The sequence below is a fragment of the Megalobrama amblycephala genome, linkage group LG8, assembly GCF_018812025.1.
Source record: "Megalobrama amblycephala isolate DHTTF-2021 linkage group LG8, ASM1881202v1, whole genome shotgun sequence".
Lineage (NCBI taxonomy): Eukaryota > Metazoa > Chordata > Actinopteri > Cypriniformes > Xenocyprididae > Megalobrama > Megalobrama amblycephala.
In genome coordinates this window covers 33,808,652-33,822,806 of record NC_063051.1, presented here as the reverse complement: position 1 = coordinate 33,822,806, position 14,155 = coordinate 33,808,652, and the positions used below count along the sequence as shown (strand labels likewise).

The following is a 14,155-nucleotide window of genomic DNA, read 5'->3' as shown; positions in this document are numbered from 1 at the left end:
TTATTAAAGTTGTCCTAAAACCTTCTTTTTAGGACAACTTTGATGAACTTTTTTGATCCACTTCAAATGTTTACTATAGATCAAAATACCACAGTGGCTTTGTTGCTGTATATCCAGTTACACTAATGTTCTTCAAACAAGGCTTTTCTTTTGTCAGTTGACAGATATTTGCCTTGATTCTGTTTTGCGCAAGTTTTAAAACGTTAATGCGTAATGAATTAATGTTTAACCTACAAGGTTGTTAATCGATAGTATTTTCTTCTGTTGAAACTGTTAGCCCGCATTATTTCAACATAGTTTTAAAACATCATGTTTAATGTTGGAATTTGTGGTGAAAGCTACATTACCCATGATTCTGTACAGAAAATTTCACCAATCAGAGTTGAAACAAGCAAAAGATCTCTTTAGATCTGCCCACTCCCAAGTGCCGCAAATAGCGTAATACTTAAATATTTGAAAATATATGCATATTTTGCAATAGACTTAAAATAGATGGTTTTTTATATAATCAACATTTTTTAATGAGTAGTTTTATATTTCTCCACTGTTTTTAATTTGATTATGCTGTTTGCAATGCTTCATGGGAAGATTAATTCTTTACCTCAATAAAGCCAATAAGTACACAGTCTTGTACCTTTGTTCAAATCAAATCAAAGTTTGTAATGTTGTGATTCATCTTGTAGCTGGTTGGCTTGGTTCATGGCACGGTTAATGGCTAATAATGCTTTATAGAAGACTTTTTTGAAATCCCTATGGGAGAAATGAATGGAAAAAATACTTATGGAACCAAAGCAGCTGAAAAAGTTGGCATGCACTCTATTCATTGGAATTTTAAGCTTGCCTGAGTTAGCAAGAGTAACCAAGGGGTTAATTATAAAGCATTATCTTGTAAAATAATTAGCTTCAGCTTTTAATTTTAAATGATTACTTAACTATTTTTTGGTAGGTGACTACCAAAAAGTCATGTTTAGCCATGTTCTTTGGCTATACATGGATATTTCATACGTAAAATATGACCATTATGCTGATGAAACAAAAGATAATACTGATAATTTCAGAAACATGGTTTTTATTTATTGTCATTGCATTAGCAGTATAATGGAAACAATTCATTCTAACCATCTTAAGATAGACAATCAAAAATTCTTTCAAACAAAAGCAGAAATCATAACCCCCTATGAATGTTCTATAAAGAAAGTAAAAGAGTATCTGCAAACACAGACACAGGCAAAGATACATGAATTCTGAATTAAATGTTTACAGCAAAAACAAAAAGAATCACTATCATATTTCCCAAATTTGTCTTGCACACCAGGTGCTTTAAATAAAGCTTTTAAAAACGTTCAGAATGCAGTTAAATGTGCTGTCTGCTGCGAGCTGAGTATAAAATACAATACAAGCATGCTAACATTCATCTCTCCATGAACAGAGCTTTGGGACTGTTCTAAGGGATGTTAACAGAAACTTTGATTGTGTATAAATGAGTGTATGGCAGATTAAACAGAGTGTTAATTTTTCCCCCCATCAGTCATCATCATAATATCGGTTCTGTTTAATTTGATCCTCTACGGACAAGAATTCATTTTCATCCTGCCAGAGGCTGCTGGCTTCGCTCAGCAACCCAGAAGCTTTGGTGTCATTTTTATCGAGCGGATTCTTCCTCGTTTCCGCCTCAGTATGTTGGCCCATCTCCCCCTTTAATTCTATTCCAAAATCCAGAAGGTCATCCAGCTGAGATGAAGCTGATTCCTTGCTATAAATGTCATCCTTAAATTCATGAAACAAACTAGAACTGTCATCAAAACCTGCAAATATGTCGTCTAGAAAACTTGAGGCACTCATTTTTTTGTTGTCATCTGTCTCCGTGAAAGCCAATGTTTTGGTAGTGGGATGTTCTTCTTCTGCCTCTTTCATGTCTTGTGAGTATTTGGCACATGAGCTGTCCTCTTGAAGTTGCTGGAAAATGTCAGAAGCCCTGATCTCTTCCTGTGAAGGAAGTGCCCCTGAGGAGGACAAGTCCAGCAGCTCTGGTTCTTCTTTAATTTCATTAATTCCTGCCAAACTGGCATTGTTGTCCAATAATAGGTTACTGTTGTTATTATTATTGTTGTTTGCATTGCCATTGGCTGTTTGGCCATTTGGTATTTCACCATCTATCACTGTCACCGTTACCTCTTCTCCCTCATTTACTTGCATTTTCTTTTCACTTTCCTTAGCACCATTTTCATCAGTGTTTTTTGCATTGTCACTCTCCTCATTCTTAGTTCTTTCTGCAACTCCATTCTCCAATTTCTCCTCCTTTTGACCATTCATCTCACTTCCTTCTTTTGCCTTCATTTCTTGAGTTGTCTCATTATCTTTCTGCTCTGTGGTTTGCTGGCTTTCGTTGGAGGACTCAATGGCTTTGCCTGTATCACTGGCATCCTCTGCCCCCTCAGCTGTTTCAGGTATTGGTGTTGGCTTCTCTGGTTCTTGAGTTATTTTAGCATCTGTAGATGACTTTTCTGGCATATTTATAGGGTGACACAAGCCCTCCATCATTTTCTTTGGGCCCATTTTCTGCTGGATTTCCACCAGTAATTGTGGTTTGCCTCTTATTTACTGCTGGATCATTGTTCTCTTTACCTGAGAGTTCTGATTCAACTTGAGGAGGCCAGACAGGTTTGACTACCTTTATGTCATCCTCTAAATTAAATGTCTTCTTTGGTGAATCACAGAGGGGTGGCCACACAACTGCCATTTTACTTGCTGGCTTCTTAATGTCATCGTTCATCTTTGCTTGAGTCATATTCTCTGTAGGGACATTTTCTTGTGGGCTGTGAGTTACTTTGACATTCAAATTGACAGGAGGATTGTTTTTCATGTTAATTGTTTCTAACGAGTTGTTCTGATTCTTTGTACTCCAAAGTTCTTTGTGGGGCCTTTCTCCAAACCCTTCATCATAGTTGCCTTTAGACTTGAAAAGTTGTTTGTAGTGTGGCTTGCAGTACATTCGTCCATGGAGAGAAGCATAGGTTCCAAGACTGAAGCACAGAGATAAACACAAATATAATTTGTATCTGATAAGAACTAGAACTCACAGAAGAAATCATACAAGCTCACTCAAATTTCAAACCTTCTTGCCAATGTTGTAATCAGTTTAAATAACAAGTTCAACTGACTTTTCATGATGCATTTCACCAAGAAAAACTTCTCACTTGTTCCATTGCTGTAACACATTAAAATGTGGAAAAACATCTAGGATTAATGTAAAAAAGAAGCCACTACCTGAGCTGGCTGCTGCAGTGGGCACATCTAAAACAGCTTTTATGGAAGTTTTGCTTGTCTGCTATTAGAGACTCCATGGGATACACCCTCTTCCGACATACCTGACACAGTTCGGACTCTGGCACCCGTACCTTCTGTTGGAGAGAGAGAGAGAGAGAGACTGACATCAGAAAATGCTTTTAAATCTGTCACATATTAGAGGTGTAACGGTACATGTATTCGTCCTGAATCGTCACAGTATGGACGTCACGGTTTGGTGCATACAGTCAGATGACGAATACAATCAGTCACAGGCAATCCACACTCCAGTTCAGAAGGGGGCGCACACAGTAATGCAACACTTGCTAACATTTGCTAACCACCACAACAGGAAAAAGTGCAGAAGAACGGATAATTTATGCATAGACATGTTTACTTGTAATCTCTCAACCAATGTTTCAACCGCGGAAAGACAAATAAAATAGCTTGAGAATAATATTTTCACATTACATATACCTCAGGCAAGTCATTTTGTGTCTACAGCATGTTAGTTCACTAAAGAAATGAACTCTAGAGGGGAGCATTTAATTAAATATATGCACTATATTAGCTTAGATATTCATTATATTTACTATACCTGTTAGTAATGTCTTAATTATTTGATATATATTTAAATAAATGTGTCATGAAAACAAGTTATGACAGTAACAGTGTAAATGATACTATTTTAAAAATGAATTGATGTAGAAAAAATAATTGAAAAATAATGTTATTGGATTCAGAAGTTAATGCAAAACCTGTCTTATGTCTTACACTCTAATATAATCTGTTTATAGTTTACAGCATTAGCTGAGATAGATTTTTTTTATCTTTAAGAAAATGTAAATTATAATTTAATTTATTTAAAGAGAGAGATACCATTGGTTCAATAAACCACTGTTTTATAAAAAAGAAGAAAAAATAAGCAATTTTATATTTGGTTTTCTCCTCTCCGCTGTACTGAACCCATACCGAACTGTGACTTCAATACCGAGGTACATGCCAAATATATATGAGATTAATAATTAAGGAATATAGAAAAAGAAACACAAAAGCTGTTAGTGTAGTTGCTGGAATTAAAATATTTAAGTACTACATGCATTTAGTTAGGTTCAATACAACTGCACACATTACACCTGGACCTCAGCACAGTCTCATAAAATCTAAAGGGCAAATGTTCAGTTGGTTATCACAAAACAATAATCACATTCACTTTGACCATGATATCCAGTTTAGCAGCACTCTATTATCAACTCAAACTAAAAGATCAAAATAAAAGTACAGGCACAAGGAATACCTAAAGCATCACAATTTGTCAAGTGCAAACACACCATCACTGTTTTAGTCATCACACGGTACTCTTTGTTAACCTTTCCATGCGCATCACACAGGTTTACCGGTGACAACAGTCTGGTGCTGATGTGAAACAGTCTGTAATCTGTGTTGTTCAGACACAGTGAAGCCCAGGTTTTTGAAGACGTTTTCACTCTCTGCCCATGTCTGCTGGAAGCTCTTTAATAACTCTTCTGCAGAGGCCTCTGGTGGAACATCCAGGACAGCAACATTCCCTCTTACTACATCTGCATAAGTTGGTGGATCACCTCGGGTTGTCACACTCTCAGAGTGGAAGGTTGTTTCAGTCTTTGAGCCCGTTACAGTGTTTCCAAACTCATCTACTGTGGAGAACTGCTCAGTTGCAGATTTAGTTTCAGAAAATCCTTCAGGTGCTCCCTCTTGTTTCTCAAGATTCTTTCTCTCTTCCCTTAGGTATTGGTGGGCTTGCTCACCCATTTCAAAGACATTCTTGAGGGCCTTAATATCAAAGCTTGGTATGTCCTCCACTAAGGCTGACTTCTTCTCAGGTTCAGGATCTTCTGTGTCACTTCCAAGTCTCTCAGTAATCACAATGGGGTCTTTTCGAACATAAACTTTAGGCTGGGGAGACTCAAATTTGTTAACAAGCCTGGACAGGTCAACCTTGGGCAAGTCCTCTAACATTCTCTCATGTGCATCTATGGATCTCGGGATCTCTGACTCATTATCTTCTGTATCTGGTTCAAGACGCTCTGGGATGTCAATAGGATCCTTGCGTACATATGTACGAGAGACTTCTGCTTTCTGAGCCTCTTCAAAGAACTCACGCTTGTCTTTCACGGTCATCATTGAGTCTCCGTGGATATCTGTGATATCCATCAGAGATGATTCCATCATTTGAGTCTCAAAGGTAATCTCTGAACAGCTGGATGAGCGAGACCCTTCCAGATCAGTTTGGGCCTTTATCATGTACTCTGGCAAAGGCATGGGTGGTGGAGTCATGCCTTGTGAGAGTTTGGCTGTGGTATCTCTTAGTTTAGCTAACTTCTCAGAGCGACTCATTGTGGGGGAGGGTGTGGATTGGTTTAGGCGTGTTGGTGTTTCAGACCAGCGAGGTGGAGGTGTTGGTGTGGCGCCCGACCTGTAAGAGGAAGGCGGTGATGGAGTCACTCTCAAGGGAGAGTCTGTCCTCTTGGCAGACTCAATGCAGATATACGTTGGTGACGGTGTCCGCATTCTTAGCTCAGGTGGCATTTTGTGCTCTGCTGTCTTTGATTCACTCTGGCACTCTGTCTTCTTTTCCTCCACTACTTTCTTCTGAGTCTCTATTTTCGCTGAGCCAATAGTGATCTTAGATATTTTTTGTGTGGCTCCACCTACTATTTTCTTCTCCTGTGGTGACTCACTTTTTGCCAACTCTGAAACAGACAAATTTCCCTCTAAAAAAATCAGTTTAGCCAGGGCAAGGTTCTGTACGTAGGTTATGACCTCTATCATTTTCTGCTTGTTGTACTGAGTACGGCTTAAATCAGCCTTCTCTTCAGAAGTGACTAGCCAATCAGGAATGATACTCAACATGGTCTTTAATGACTTTGGATTCATTTTTGCAGGGGATCCTTCAAACTCCTTGATGTAACTCAATAATCTTTGAATCTCTTCACATTTTTGTGCATTAGAAATTTCAGTTGTCATTGATGCACTCTTTTCAGAATCTGCTGATTCTGTAATCTCTGTTTTGATTTGCTCCTCTTTCTGCATTGACTGTTTTATGGCCTCCTCTCTGCTTGGAGGCCTCAGTGGAGGCTTTACCTGCTTTTTGATCTGGAATTTACTTTTTTGTTGAGTGCTCTGTTGTTGAACTGTGCTCTGAGTGACCATCCTCTCTTCATGAATCTGTACATGTTCCTCTCTCACTGCTTGATGGGACTGAATGACAGTTGTCTGCCCTTGACCTTGATGTACCTCTATAGATATTGCTGGTTGTATTTGATGTATCTCAACTGATGGTCTTGGTGCCACAGGTGGTGGCTGCTTAACTGATGTTTGTCTTTTTTTCTTCAACTGGACCTCCATTTTGGTGTCTTGCTTGGTTTGTCTCATTTCCTCAACTTTTACTTCAGTTTTTTCCATGGCACTGGTGGATTTTTGGAGGCCCTCCTGACCTATGCACACTTGAGACACACTTGTTTGCACACTTGATTGAACTATGTCCTTTCCCTCTTCCTGTTTCTCTGGCTTCTCTACCTTAGGCACCTTAAATGTTTTCACCTTAAAGCTAGGGGTCACTTTTGGGATCTTTGTGGGCTGAGAGGGAACCTTCTTGACTTCTTGAGCTGCACAAGTCTCTAGGCTCTTGATCTCTTCTTCTTGAGCAGAAGCAGTGATCTGACTTTGAATACTTTTTGTGGCCTGGATGCTCTCTTGTTTTACAGAGTGAGCTTTTGTACTCTCAATTTGCTCTGTAACAGAGTGTGGATGGACTGTAGGGGCTGGATGGCTTTTAATTTCTAAGGCAGCAGTGATAGATGCCTGCTTTTTATCTGCTACAGTGTTGGATGGTTCTGTGGTTGTTTTCTTACCAACTTTGGGAATTGAAGGTTTGCTTATCTGAAAATTTGCAGGTGGCTTTTGCTTTGGAGGGGCCTGTGGGCTTTTGGGGGGGGCAAGTTTTTCTGATGTTTCTTTGGGCAACATGACTGGCTTCTGCTTAGGCTCTAGTACTTTAGATGTTTCTTGCTGTGTCTCAAAAATTATTTGAGGCTCTTCAGCTTTCTGTGTGCTTGACTCTGCTTCAGCCTTCATTTCACTGACATCAAATGTTTTAGTAGGTGGGGGTGAGGTGGGAGTACTTTCTCCCTTGTTCTTTTCAGCCTCCTCTCTTTGTTTGCGATATTTCTCTTCTGCAAGCATGAGAGGGGTTTTGAATTTACTTGCATAAGGTCTTGGTTTTGGAGCAGCAGTGTCAGGTGGAGGTGGGAGTTTAATTGGCGGAACGAAAACCTTTTTAGGGCGTGGTGGTTCCTCAGCTGCTGGTTGTAGCACAGGTATTGCTGATGAAGCTTTAGCAATATGTGGAGCTGGAGGCTCGATTGTTTTAACTAGTCCTGTTTGCTTGGTGATGTTCTCTGTAGTTTCAGTAACTGCAGTTATGTTTGCAACTGTTTCACTCTGCTCTGCCACTGGTGGAGGAGGTGGAAGTGGTGGAGCAGGTGCAGTTTGTTTTTTCTGCCATTTAAATGTTTTGGGCTGTGGTTGCTTGGGAGGCTCAGGTTTGGGCACCTTGAATAGAGCTCTGCCTTTTGGTTTTCCAGGTTGAGTGGCCGAGCTGAGTTCCTGTTGAGATGGAGGAGGAGGGAGGAGGTCTTGGGGTGGAGGAGGTGGTGGAAAGAATTCAGTGTCTGTCTCCATGATAGGGGGTGGAGGTGGTGGAGGGGGAAGGTCACTGTCCTGTCTCGTAACCAGAGGAGGGCGTGGTAAGAGGGCTGACTGGACATCACTTTCTGCCACTGGTGAGGGAGGAGGAGGCAGAGAGAGCTCTGACTCAGAGGGGGGTGGAGGAGAACTCGGAGGTGGTGGAAAGTGAATCTCTGGATGTGGCTTCACTTTTTTTATCATTCCTTTGGGACTGAGATTGCGGTTCAGGCTTTTAACATTTTTCTCTGATTTGCTGCTCTGCTTCTGGGTTATGGTGGTGTGCTCGGTTGTCTTAGTCGTCTGAACCTGTGTGACTGTCTTTGTCTCCTCAGTTTTCTTCATGCTAATATTACTTTGTGATACCTCCACTGATGCATTTGTTGAAGACACAGCTGCAATTTCAGATTTCTTCTCACTCATCTGACCTCCAACATTCTTCTTCTTTATTAACACTGGACTAGGAGTGTTCTGTTTTTGTTTTATATGTTGCTGCTTCACATTCATCTTTTGAGAGCCTTGAGAAGAGGACTCTTGTGAATGAGCAGCTGTAGTCATTTGTTTGGTAGTAGAATGATAATCTTTAGAAGAAGTCTGACATTCTGAAGATTTGATCTCTGATGTCTTTTGTGTGCTGCTCTGCTGCATGTTTCTCACTGGAGGTGGATTTCCTGGCTTTTCCTCAGTTTTAGGTTCAGCCGGGCATTCATGAGTTGCTTGTTGAGGGGGAACAGGATTCTTAATGGGAGCTTTAGCTTTCTTACTCATTTTTGATTTGTGGCTTGATTGCTCTTTCTTCTTCATCAGAGATTTAATAGTGCCCTGAACATCTCCCTTAATCACCTCTTCTTTCTCAATTTGCATTTGCTCCTGTTCATAAAGGGATTTGATGGAGGATTTGATGTCACCCTCTGTGCTTGGCCTCCTCTGCATACATGGGGATGAGGCTGGCTCCAGTAAGAGCTGAATTGTACCTTTCACATCACCCTGTTCACTTACTTGATGCTGAAAAACCCTCTTTTCTGTTGAAGCCTCTTGAAGACTAAGAAGAGCAGTCTGAATGTCACCTTTAACAATCTCCTCCTTCTCAACCTCTTTTACTGCCTGCTTTGCCTCCTCCAGGGATTTTAAGGTACCTTTAATATCCCCTGGGACCAAATCTTCAATAATTACCTCAGTCTTTACAGATGTTGATTTTTCAAGAGATTCTAATGCACCCCTAATGTCACCAGGGACAATTTCAGGTTTTTCTATTTCTTTTAGTTGGTTTTGAGCCTCCTCAAGAGACCTAAGTGTTGTGCTGATATCTCCTTTGACTACCTCTTCTTTTTCTATGACAACACGTTGGTTTGCAGCTTGCGTAAGAGAGTCAAGAGCTGCTCTCAAGTCTCCCTTCACTATCTCCTCTTTCTGCATGTTATGCAGGGATAGTACGGGTTCCATCATAAACACCTGTACTGTGTTATTTACATCACCTGGTACAATATCATCTTCAGCAACCGTTCGTCCTATTGTCTGCTGGCTTCTTCTTAGAATCTGCTTTGTTTGTTCTACATCACCTCCAATAATCTTTTCTTTAATTTTTTCCTGAACAATTTCATCAGACCCCACCTGAAGTTGTCTGAGGTAGTCCAGTGCCCCAGACTCAATACAAGTAGAATAAAAACTGACATTTCCCCTCTCTGCTTCTCCCACAGTTATCTTAGAGGATTGGTCCTTTGCATCAGAATTACCCAGCAGCCTATGCAGTGTTCCACGAATATTTCCTTTAACAATATCCTCTTTCTCAACATTGCTCTCACTTTCTTTATTGAGAAGTGAGTAGATGGTCATTCTCACATCTCCTTTCTCATCTTCTTGAATGAGAATGCCACGTTTGGAAGATCCTTCCTGCTTGAGCAAGTTATTAATTGCCTCTTGGATGTCTCCTCTGATAATTTCCTCTTTCTCAACATTATCACTCTTATCCTGATTAAAGAGCTGTCGGACAGTTGAGTTGATATTTCCTCTTTCTTCTCTATCTATGGTGATTGCCCTCTCTGTTGTCTCTCGTCTGTTGAGCAGGTTCATCATAATATTGTTCAGGTCTCCATGTATTACTTCTTCTCTCTGGATCTCTGGAGTCTCCTGGTTTAGAAGTTTGTATTTAGCCATTCTGACATCTCCAATCTCATCTGCCTCAATTAAAATCCCTTGTGACTCAACCATTTTCTGAGAATACAACTCTTCTAGGGTTGTCTTGATGCTCTTACCAACAATCTCTGTTCTCTCCACACTGCTCTCATTAAACTCTGTTAGGGGGGTAGTTTCAAATAACCATGTTGTTGTCTTCACATCGGCTTTTGGGATTTCCTCACGAGAAATTACAATATCCGTTTCATCAACTTCCTTGATACGATCAAGTGGTTCCTTTTCAAACAGCCACACAGACTGCTTAACATCACCTTTTACCACTTCTTCACGTGTCACCTTCTCCATCTCGTCATACTCCGAACCTTCACCACGGATCTTGTCAATGGTATGAGTTTCAAACATCCATGTGGAGCTTCTCACATTACCTCTCTGAATCTCACTGACACTAACGGTTCTCACATATTTTTTTGATAGGTCATCCATTTCAAAACGCTGCTTGTTTGTTTTCACATCCCCTCCTTGGATGTCTGCTACCGTTTTAACAGCGACTTTCATATCCTCTGCAATCTCATCTAGAGGCTGAGTTTCAAACCTCCACCTGGCTGTGCTGACGTCTCCTTTTTGGATGTCTTCTTCAGTAACAGCCTTGATGACATAAACCTCATCTGTGTCTTTAATTGAGTCAAGGGGCTTTGTCTCAAATAACCATCTTGCCCCAACCACATCTCCTCGCAGAATCTCTTCTTTTGTGACTGTAGTAACCTCATGATAGTGTCCTTCTTTGTCCCTGATAGCATACAGTGGTTGAGTCTCAAACATCATGGTGTAGTTTTTTACGTCCCCTTTCTCAATCTCCTTGTGTATGATGCTTTGGAGTTTGCTGATCTCAGTATCAGATGATTCCTCCTGAATCTTATCCAGTGAGTATGTCTCAAAAATGAAGCGACCTTTATCAACATTACCTCCCTGAATATCCGTTACTGTGCGTGACTCCTTGAATTCCTCAGAATTTGCCCTGATGGAATCAATTGGTTGGTTTTCAAATATCCAGGTACAGTTCACCACATTTCCTTTCTGAATGTCCTCTGCTTGATGGCATTTGAGTTTCTGCATGGTCTCCTCTGATGTAGAAGTCATTATATCAGATGACTGATTCTCAAAGATGTACTTCATCCGTGATACATCTCCAGAGTGAATATCAATCTCAGTGATTCGCTTAAAGCCACTATGATCCTCATCGTCTGTGATGTTTTCCAGGTTTTCGGTCTCAAATAGGAAACGCACTAGACGTACATCCTTACCTTGTACATCGTCTTGCTTTACTGTGCAAGTTTTCAGGATTGTCTCAGACTCATCTTTGATGCTGTCAAGAGTCTGAGTCTCAAAAAGCCATGTACAAGTTTTTACATCTCCTTTCTGGATGTCTGTGAGGTCCTCAGTCTTTGTCTCTACTTTCTCATACAATACATCCATTGGCTGGGTTTCGAACAACCATCTGCATGTTTTAACGTCACCTCTTTGGATCTCAATGCTCTCATTTTTCCTGTTGTCCTCTTCCTCTAAGTTGAAGTATTTAATTCCATCAAGGGGCTGGGTTTCGAAAAGCCATTTAGCAGTTTTGACATCACCTGATTGGATTTCTTCTTTAGATATTCCTTTGATTATCTGGAACTTAGTGATGCTCTCATCAAACTGATCAATGGGACGAGTTTCAAACATCCATTTGCAGCTTCTCACATCTCCTTTCACAACTTCCTCTCTTCGCACGGTTTTGACCTCATGGTAGTGTCCTGAGCTGTCCTGTACAGCATACAAGGGTGTTGACTCAAAGAACACTTTATTTGATTTCACTGAGCCGCTGGTGACACCCTCCACTTGTATTTTTTGTGCATCTGTACACTTGCTCAGGTCCATTGTCTCAAATATCTCTTTGTAATTTGTGACATCACCCTTTTCAAGCTCCTCTAGATTAATAGTCCTTGTGATCTCTTTCTTTTCCTCTCTGATCTGCTCAAGAGGTTTGCTTTCAAACAACCACCTCTGGTGTCTCACATCACCTTTCTCTTCTTCTGAAGCTATCACCTTTTGCAGCTTTCCAACTTCTGGTAACTCTTTCAGATTCTCCATTGGCACTGTTTCAAACAAATGCCTAGCAGAAGCAACATCACCACCCATAATGTCTTCTGGCTCCAGTGGTCTTGCATTGGTATTGTCTTTAAGTTTATCCATTGGCTGTGTTTCAAAGATCAGGCAGTGTCTCCTCACATCTGCACCTAAGATCTCCTGCTTCTGAGTCTTTGTGCTTTCCCATTCCTCATCTTTAATTTGATCAAGTGTCTTTGTCTCAAACAGCCATCTTCCCCTGTTCACCCCACCCTGATAGTTTTCCTCCATGGAGACCCCACAGATTAGTTTTACCTGGCTTGGATCTTTGCTGATCAGGTCCAGTGGCTGAGTTTCAAAGAGCCAGCGTGATGTCCTGACATCACCTTTTTCAGTTTCTTCACGTCGCACCTTGGTAATCTCCAGCATCTCACCGGAGTCACCTCGGATGACACACATGGGCTGTGTTTCGAACATCTTGGTTGTCTTCTTTACCTCACCCTTGGTTTCTTCAAGCTCTGACTTCAGCTGCAGGAAGTGACTTTCATCAATAGTCTCAGTGTGGCCAAGTGTGTCCAGATGCTGTGTTTCAAACAAGTACCTAGCAGTTTTCACATCACCCCCAGAAATGTCTTTCGTATACATCACATGTGTCTCTTGCTCATCCTCTTGGTAAATTCTGTTGAGTGTGTCTAGCGGTTGTGTCTCAAATAGCCATGTTGCAGTCTGGACATCTCCCCTTGCAAGCTCTACTTTCCCACTGTGCTCTGCTGAGTCTGTTTTTTCTGTACCTAGAGCATCGATGGGCTGTGTTTCAAACATCCATGTGGTATACTTCACATCTTTTCCAGCAATAATTTCTTGTTGGGCTATGTTCTTGCCCTCATCCTCATCTGGTGTTCCATCTTTAATGGAATCTAGGGGCTTGTTCTCAAACATCCAACGCATTGACTGAACCTCACCTTTCAGGATCTCATCCCACTCCAAATACTCTCTCTCTGGGCTTATGCACTTACCAGGACTGGTACTTCTGCTGTTTTCAAAAACATAACGTGCTTGCTGAATGTCTCTGCTCACCTCCTCATCACTGTCCACATAAGTTTGCTCTGTGTCTGTCACTTCAGTGAAGAAGTCACGCTCCAGGTTTTTACGCACTTCTGGATGAATGTGCTTGTAGAGGCGCTTAAGTTCATAGAGGTTCCTCTGCTTAGAGTACTCCTCTTTATTGACTGCATATTTGGCTGAAGTAGGTGCATCTGTTGGCTTAGGGGAAAGACAACGTCCTGGGACTTGGGAAGTCACTTGAATCTGATGTGTAGCAGATACTGGTTGTGAGTAGTTCTCCACGGCCTCATATTGTGAGGAGGCCACAGAGGAGGTAGAGGCCTCTTGCATTGTTTTAGTGACAGACGTGGTCTCGTAGCTACCTGTGGCAGTAGTCTTTGAAGAAACATTTACTGGGGCCCAAGGAAACTGGTTGTAATCGAGATCAATCTTTGTTGTTATAGATGGGAAAGACAAGCATAACCTTTTATCAATACATCATACACGCATATGAAATATATTCTACTTTTGTGAAATTATTTCCATGTATAAGTACAGAAAAGGAGTGATACAAAGAAATATGCATGAATAGAATATTCAGTGTTGACAAAGTTGATGTACTGTACGTAAACTAACATATTGGCATGGGCACTTTTGGGGATGTGGACTTTTAGTAAACTCTTGTTTCACTATTATTAGTTTGTTTTTAATTTAATATGTACATTTTTACATCAAAGTATCATTTCCACCACATCTCGAATTATTTATTGTCTTTAATTTTATTCATAGGTGGAAATTACATTTTAAACTTTAGGCTTCATATCTAGTATATTATTATAACAATATTTAACAATTTTTATGTAAT

General features: G+C 40.6%; 2 protein-coding genes across 6 annotated transcripts in view; both read right to left on the bottom strand.

The window, feature by feature from the left end:
- Positions 1-1,052: 1,052 nt before the first annotated feature.
- LOC125274391 (putative uncharacterized protein DDB_G0289963) lies at positions 1,053-10,808 on the bottom strand. Its single transcript, XM_048200776.1, has 2 exons — positions 10,804-10,808; positions 1,053-2,253 (listed from the first exon to the last, which is right to left on the bottom strand). Exon 2 carries the CDS (start codon positions 2,194-2,196, stop codon positions 1,525-1,527), a length of 672 nt encoding a protein of 223 aa, XP_048056733.1. The 5' UTR covers positions 2,197-2,253; positions 10,804-10,808; the 3' UTR covers positions 1,053-1,524.
- xirp2a (xin actin binding repeat containing 2a) overlaps positions 2,883-14,155 on the bottom strand; it is a 34,727-nt gene continuing 23,454 nt past the window's right edge. For all 5 annotated transcript variants that reach the window (XM_048200763.1, XM_048200764.1, XM_048200762.1 and 2 more), the window contains 3 exons: positions 4,683-13,740; positions 3,268-3,401; positions 2,883-3,023 (listed from right to left, as the gene is read on the bottom strand). In XM_048200763.1, coding sequence (XP_048056720.1) covers positions 3,307-3,401; positions 4,683-13,740 — 9,153 coding nt within the window. In that variant the 3' untranslated portion in view covers positions 2,883-3,023; positions 3,268-3,306. The remainder of the gene's footprint in view (positions 3,024-3,267; positions 3,402-4,682; positions 13,741-14,155) is intronic.